Source organism: Cibotium barometz, chromosome 39 (genome assembly GCF_041138505.1).
Source record: "Cibotium barometz isolate CiBa-2024 chromosome 39, ASM4113850v1, whole genome shotgun sequence".
NCBI lineage: Eukaryota > Viridiplantae > Streptophyta > Polypodiopsida > Cyatheales > Cibotiaceae > Cibotium > Cibotium barometz.
The window spans coordinates 35079229-35087046 of NC_141084.1; the positions used below are offsets into that span (position 1 = coordinate 35079229).

Here is a 7818-nt window from a genome sequence, read left to right on the forward strand (position 1 = left end):
ATACAACCCAACAAAAATCTGGGCCGGCTGGGCAATGATAGGCCCGTCCAACAAGCCAAGCAGGTTGGACACCAGTTCCTACCAGCCCTAAGGGTCCTAGGTTGCCCATAAAAGTCCCATCCTGGACAGCAGTCCCTACCAGCCTTAAGGGTTCTAGGTTGCCTATAAAAGCCCCCACCCTCCAAACGCTCTAGTTGATTAAATAAACGAAAACATGCACTAAACAACTACGACAAGTAATCCCAACGAGAACCCAACCCATCCCCAATTGTGACAGTTATCAACCCTGACAGAACCCTGTAAAGTAATACACAGTAAGAAGTGTTTCATGCCAGCTTGGATTAATGATTTGGATCTAGTAGAAAGACCAAAAGCTACAGAAGATAGGTCCTCCTCACCTCGTGTACCTACAAGAGCTTCCACATCCTCATCAGTTATCAGATCCATCTGATCCACTGCTACATCAAGACAAGGCACATAACCTTCTCCCTTCATCACATTCGAGAGCCTATCTAAATAGATGGAGATCTTAACAGATTCTGGATGGTCTCTCTCTCCCACAATGAAATCATTTGTACAATTATCAAGCTCAATCCAGGCTCTCCCAGGCTTCTTCCATGCACTTCTTCCTTTTCTCAGTTCTTGCACTTCTTGGAAATCTTCCCACATGTGAGCACCAGCGTAGATGTTGGACATCAGCACATATCCGGCGGCAGTGTCAGGATCCATCTGTACAACCCGATCGAAGCATCGCCGCCCAATCTCGACATTGCCATATGTCTTGCAAGAAGTTAAGAGAGCCATCCACCCTGTAAGATCTGGGGAAATGGGCATAGTTCGAAGAAATTGTTCTGCCTGTTTCAAGCATCCTGCCCGGGCCAAAAGATCGACAACACAATTGCAATGCTCTATACTGGGTGCAATGTCGTAGACTTCTTGCATAGCTGCAAAATGATGATGGCCTTCATCCACTTGACCCCCATGACTACATGCTGAAATGATATTGCTGTACATCATGCCATGTGGTTTTAGACCTTGCTGTTGCATGTCCCCCAGGCAACACTTGGCCTGCCCGCTGTTACCGTAATGGGCATACCCTGCAATAATCACACTCCATGCTACTTTGTGATTGGGCAAATGATCAAACACTTTGTGCGCCTCCTCAAGGTTTCCACATCTAGCATACATGTTGACTAGGGTGTTCCCTACAACTGTGTCCGTCTCAAGTCCACTCCTAATGATCTGGTGATGTATCAGCCTACCTTGCTTCAAAGAACCTAAGCTACCACATGCTTTTAAGATACACAAAAAGGTGACTTTGCCTGGATCTATACCATCGCGTTGCATTCTCTCAAAGAGTTGAAGAGCAGAAAGTCCGTGCCCAAGCTGAGAATACCCAGCCATCATCACACTCCACGACACGACATCGCGAATCAATAATTCATTGAACACTCGGCATGCCTCTTCCAAATTTCCACATTTTAAATACATATCCACGAGTGTGTTCCCAACTAGTGGATCAGATTCGAATCCTGTCTGGACAATCTGATCATGAATGGATTTGCCATGCTCTATGGCACCCATGCTGCAACATGCCTTCAAGATAGACAAATATATGACATTATTTGGTTTCAAACCATCTTGCTGCATTTTGTGAAACAGTTTCAAGGCAGAAACAATAAGCCCTTGCTGGGCATAACCTGCAATCATTGTTCCCCATAGTACTATATCTGGATCAGGTAGCTCATCAAACACCTTCCAGGCCTCCTCCAAACTCCCACATTTGGCATACATATCAACAAGGGAGCTCCCAAGAACATTATCTGCATTGACTTCACTTCGAATGATAAGCTCATGTATCATATGGCCCTGCCCTAAGGCCCCCATCTGTCCACATGCTTTCAGTATGCATGATAGCGTGGCTGTGTCAGGCTTGAGGTTCCCTTGTTGCATTTTCTGAAAAAGTTCAAGAGCAAGGCCACAATGTCCATGCTGGGTATATCCCGCTATCATTACACCCCATGACACCTCATTTACATGTACTGAGCTGTCGAAAACTCTCCGAGCCTCCTCCAAGCTCCCACATTTGGCATAGACATCCACAAGGGCGCTTCCAACGATCACATCTGAACTCAGCCCAGTTTTGATAATCTGATCGTGTATAAGTTTGGCATGCCCCAAGGCTCCTACACTGCCACATGCTTTCAAAATGCATGGAAATGTGAACTCATGTGGTTTTCGGCCTTCTCTTTGCATTCTCTCAAAAAGCTCAATAGCTGCCACATCAAGGCCTGCCTGCACATAGCCAGCAATCATTGCACCCCATGTTATGTTGTCCGGGTTTGGTATTTTGTTGAACACTTCACGGGCAGCATCCAAATTCCCACATTTCCAATACATGTCAACAAGTGTGTTTGCGATGACCAAATCCGACTCAAAACCATTTTTTATAATTTTCTCATGTATTAATTTACCATTTACTGGGTTCCCTGTGCTGCCACAAGCTTTTAAAGTACTCAAGAATGTGACCTTATTTGGCTGGATACCCTCATCTTGCATTTTCTCAAAAAAATCTACGGCACAGAGACCATGCTCATGCTGGGCATAGCCTGCAATCATTGCACTCCATGACACAATGTTCCTAATTGGCAATCCCTGGAAAATTTTGTGTGCCTCATCCATGCCTCCACATTTGGCATACATGTCTACAAGGGCATTCCCAATGACGAGATCTGTGTTGATGCCATCCCTGATTACCTCTTCATGCAATAGCATGCCCTGCTTCAAAGCTCCTACACTACCACATGCTTTCAAAATGCAAGGGAAAATAAAACTATTGGGTTTTAAGCCGGTGTTTTTCATTGAATCAAAAAGCTCAAGAGCCAATGAACCACAGCCCTGTTGACTATATCCTGAAATCATCGCTCCCCATGACACAATATCTGGATTAGGCAAATTCTCAAACACGTTGCGTGCCTCCTCCAGGGATCCACATTTGGCATACATATCTAAAAGGGTATTTCCAACATCCATTTCCAAAATGAACCCATTTCTGATTATTAAATCATGTATTAATTTGGCTTCAATTAGTGCTCCTATGTCACTACACACTTTCAAGACGCATAGAAGAATGACTTTGCTTGCACTTATACACTCATGTTGCATCCTTTCAAAGAGCCCGAGGGCATGAAGACCATGTTTGTGAAGGGCACATCCTGCAATAAGTGCACCCCATGAAATGGGATCTCTACTTGGCAAATTTTCAAACACTCGGCATGCCTCATCAAAGCTCCCACATTTAGCATACATGTCAATCAGAGTATTCCCAATCATCGTATCTGATTCAAGCCCACTAGTGATGACCTCCACATGTATAAGCTTGCCCTGCTGTAAAGCGGCAACACTGCTGCATGCTTTCAAGATGCACAAGTATGTGACTTTATTTGGTTGTACATTCTCCTGCTGCATTTCCTCAAACAATTGAAGAGCAAGATCACCATGACCATGCTGTACGTACCCTGTGATCATAGCATCCCACGATACCACATTTCTATCCGGTAATGTATCAAAAACTTTGCGTGCATCTTGAAGGCATCCACACTTCGCATGCATATCTATGAGGCTGCTTCCGACAATCACATCTGATTCGAGTCCAATTGCCACAACCTCTGCGTGTGCACATCTGCCATTCTCTATTGTTGGCAATCTGCCACAGGCTTTCAGGATGCAAAGGAAGATAAACTTGTTTGTCAGTATACCCCCTCCTTGCATCTTACTGTACAATTCAACAGCCTTCTTACATTCTCCATAATTGGCATGTGCTGATATTATTGCCTGCCATGTATAAACAGAGGCTTGTGGAACCTTGCAAAACACCAGATCTGCTTCCACTAAGCTACCACATGTGCCAAACAGACGGATTAGGTGATCCCCTAAAATGGCCACAGAGTCAAGTCCACTGCTCATCATAAGGGTGTGCATTCGCCTGCCTGCTGCAAGGATTTTCCCTTCAGTGCAGTCCTGAAGAAGGCATTGGACCATGTGTTGTGAAATTGGCATCCCCAGCTTATGCATAAGCTCCATGGCATTGACAGCATCATCCCATTGTTCTGATTTGTGCAATTGGGTCATATTTTCAAGAGGTCCAAGTGTCCTACCGTTACTGACCATCCTAGAGGGCAGTGACATTTACAGAGATGTCAAGAAATTGTCGATTGACCCATGATTCTTACAATTGCCCTAGAGGCTCATGCATTTCATACAAAAGCCAGGAAATAACGTGCAGGTTCCCTTCCAAATACTCAATTTCTATCCAAGCTCAAAGGTGGCACCCTCCACTCTTGAGCATGAACTCGACCTACATGATTGAGGCCTTTCAATCTGGACCCTGCTTTGTGAACTGTTGCATGACCAGGTCTTGCGCCTTCCAACATGCACTCAATCCTTAACCCGTGTCCACATTAAAGTGGAGACATGCAACCTAACCGTGTTCGGAATAGGGGTACCTCATATGTATTTGTCTATTTGATTCAACCTGAAAAGGGATGTACAAACTAGCAGCGAGACACAGAGACCAAGCCATGTCTGCACAGATAGCCGTGAGCTTGTGGCTTGGGGAGGGGTGGTCCCGAGATCTTTAGGTTCGAAGACCAAGCTGCTTCCGGGCGGGTACCAAATTGCGACATCAGAAGGATCTACTAAAAGGGGGGGTGAGGGCGCCAATCTTGTCATCAGTCTGTTAAAAACCCTTACTACTCCATAGCTCGCTCTGCAGGCTGTCTTGTTTGTCAATGTGCACATGCTAAAACACCCTCAGTAGATGGGAGCTCTGGCTCTGAAAGAAGACCCGTCTTTCCCTTTGAGAACCTTTCAGAGCATGAAAACAGAGAAATTAAAACCTGCAAATTACTTGAAGCAGGTTCTTTCATCGTATCACGAAGAAGCCCCTCTGTCTCGAGGGTTTTTACTTAAGGTTCTTGAGCCCCTCATAAAACTAAGAGAATACTGGAACCCTTCTTTATATGTGAGAAGTGACCAATGTTTAAAGAAAACCTCCAAACTATATACAATGTGTAAATCTTATTTTCTCAATTTTGAAAATTTTACAAAATTTTAGTTTTATAAATTCTCAGGAAATTTTTAAGGCTCTAAATTCTGTGATTTGTTGAGAAATTTGTTTTCTATGAACACTAAGAAAATTAGATGCTCTTTTGGTAGCTTCATTTTAGTTATACTTTTTAACTCAAAAAATTTCAAATTCCAAAAAAAAAAACCTTCAAAATTTTACGGCTCTAAGCTTTGTGATTTGTTAAGAAAAATGTTTTCTATGACCACTAAGAGTGCATCTGTAATTCTCTCCTTATTCTTTCCACCCACCTGAGTAATCTTCTTGTGAGTGACCAGACACCCCCAAAAAAGATGGTGCATCGTCTCATCCTTCAAGTTGCACACTGAGTATCTTGTGGATGACGGCACCCACACTTTCATGTGTGCCCTTGACCCAAATGCCCTTATGTACCACCAAACATCTGAACACTTTAAGCTTTGAACAAGGGGGAGTGCCCAAGTGTTCTCAAACAACACTTGTCTCGCTGAGCTAACATAATTTCCATACACTCTTCCACAGGTCCAACCCATTTGTCCCTATGTCAAATTGGTTGCATAATAGGGACACCTCTCCTAATACTTACATTGAGCAAGGGTACACTCGGTACAAGTTAACCAAGAGGAATTCGGCCCATGACTCTTCTTGGTGGTAGCTCTGTGCAACATTACTCTAATCACCCATTTGACCTGCTAGGCTTCTCATATTGATCACGGTGCAGCACATAGATCTACCAACTAATCTTGGCCTTGGCCTTGCCCTTGCTCTACAACACATCCCTTAGCATCTTGTCTGGGAGGTCCAATTGTTTGTTAGAGGTCCCATCTCTATAAAGACAATGGACCACATTGGCACACATAATATTGTTGATCAGAATAACTTTCCTATAGTCCTATGTGCAAGCTTCTACTCCAATCCCACCGTTTTGATAATTGGCTATATAATGTAACTCCAACTAGTATGCCGCCTAGTATCTGCATGATTCTACCCTCTTCCAATTTTTGGAAGTTTACAGCACTCTACTAGGTGCATAACGAGGCACGAGTGCCTACTTGCACAAGCACTTAGATTTAGAGCATTCCCCTCTCATCTTTTCAGCTTGCTCTAGGGCATCTCTAAGCTATTCAACATTGCAATCCTTTGGAAGAACATATGTTCCCTTCATGTAAGTAATCCTTTGCAATCCTTTGGAAGAACATATGTTCCCTTCATGTAAGTAATCTCAAAGTCATAATTTTGAAGGGTTTTCAACCATCTCTTTATTGGGAGAGAGATTGGGTTCTTAAACACCCTATGATCACCCTCTCACATAAAACTTGCTTCCATAGAGATAGTAACGCCACTTCACTTCTTGATTACATGTAAGGTAGCAATCATCTCTTGATAGACATGCTCCATCTCTTTGTCATCAAGTTTGTGACTCTCAAATGCAATCACCCTATGATCTTGATATAATACGACACCAATGCCTCTTCCACATGCATCCACCCTTATAGTAAAAGGCTTGGAAAAGTCCGAACATACCAAAATAGGGGCAATGGCAAGCATAGTTTTCAACTCTTTAAAGCTCTTATGGGTTGTAGAGTCCCAAAAGAAAGCTTCCCACTTAAGCTTATCTCTGTCAATGGAGTTACAATGTGAGCATCCTTCTCAATAAACCTCCTATAGAAAGATGATAATCCTAAGAAACCCCTCAATTATGTGATATTGGTAGGAATTAGCTAATCCTTCACATCTTGGTGAAGAATCTTAAACCTTTCAACGCATCTAAAAGATCATCTATCCTAACGATTCTTGATATAAATCTTATTTAAGTCTCTATAACCAATACACATATAAAAAGTACCATCTTTCTTCTTCACCAAGAATACGGGAGATCTAAGATTGACTTGGCTCCACCCAACCCATGTTCATCAATTCTTAGACTTGCTTGTGATGAGTAGTCAAAATTGCCAAAGTAGGAATCCTTTTGCAATCGACACAATTTGAATGTGTCAATACATGCCAAATGATGTCCAAAACATCATCCAATGCATAAGAAGACCTTCCATGACGTTATATTGCATACATGTTTCCAACCAATATGTCAAACTTTGATTCATGAGGCCTCATCAATGCCCATCTTTATGTAAGCATCCATACATTCCCATGTGAACCAAGTATGTGATGAGGATAAGTTTTGGAGTTTAATGTTGATAATGAGGTAAATCCGTCTTCCTCCACGTGTACCTAATCCTCCCACTACCACCTCTTCCAAGGCACTCATGTTGAAAGTAAGTAAGCTCAAGTAAAAGATGTTGTATAAAGCATTTGAACAAACTCTTATGGTAAATAGTTTTTTGTTGTTAGTGGTATTTTGTAAAAAGCATACTTTATGTTCCTTTTTTAAAGGAAAAGCATGTGAACAAACTCTTCGGATAAATAGTTTTTTGAAAGTATGGAAGCTCAAGTACAAGCTATTATGTAAAGCATGTGAACAAACTCTTAAGGTGAATAGTTTTTTATGTTAGTGGTATTTTGTTTTGAAAAAAAATCTTTTATAAGATTGTATCATAGACCCAAGCATAATAAACAAGTCATATTTCGGGCTTCAAGAGTCTCCTTGATTTGTGGTAACATTGGTATATCAAAGCCAAGGTCCTGATGTTTCATGGTAGTGTGACAATCGTGAAGATTTTTTGGTAAAAGAGTTTGGTGGTGGCACTCAAGTGGTC

The 7818-nt window shown here is 42.3% G+C and overlaps 1 protein-coding gene across 1 annotated transcript; it reads right to left on the reverse strand.

Moving 5' to 3' along the window:
* Positions 1 to 204: 204 nt before the first annotated feature.
* LOC147616023 (pentatricopeptide repeat-containing protein At5g27110-like) lies at positions 205 to 5031 on the reverse strand. Its single transcript, XM_086778665.1, has one exon. The coding sequence runs from the start codon at positions 4186 to 4188 to the stop codon at positions 220 to 222; it is 3969 nt and encodes a 1322-aa protein (XP_086634791.1). The 5' UTR covers positions 4189 to 5031; the 3' UTR covers positions 205 to 219.
* Positions 5032 to 7818: the final 2787 nt, after the last annotated feature.

Excerpts from the sequence above, each read along its gene's own strand:
- LOC147616023 (XM_086778665.1), bottom strand. The coding sequence starts at position 4,188 with ATGTCACTGCCCTCTAGGATGGTCAGTAACGGTAGGACACTTGGACCT.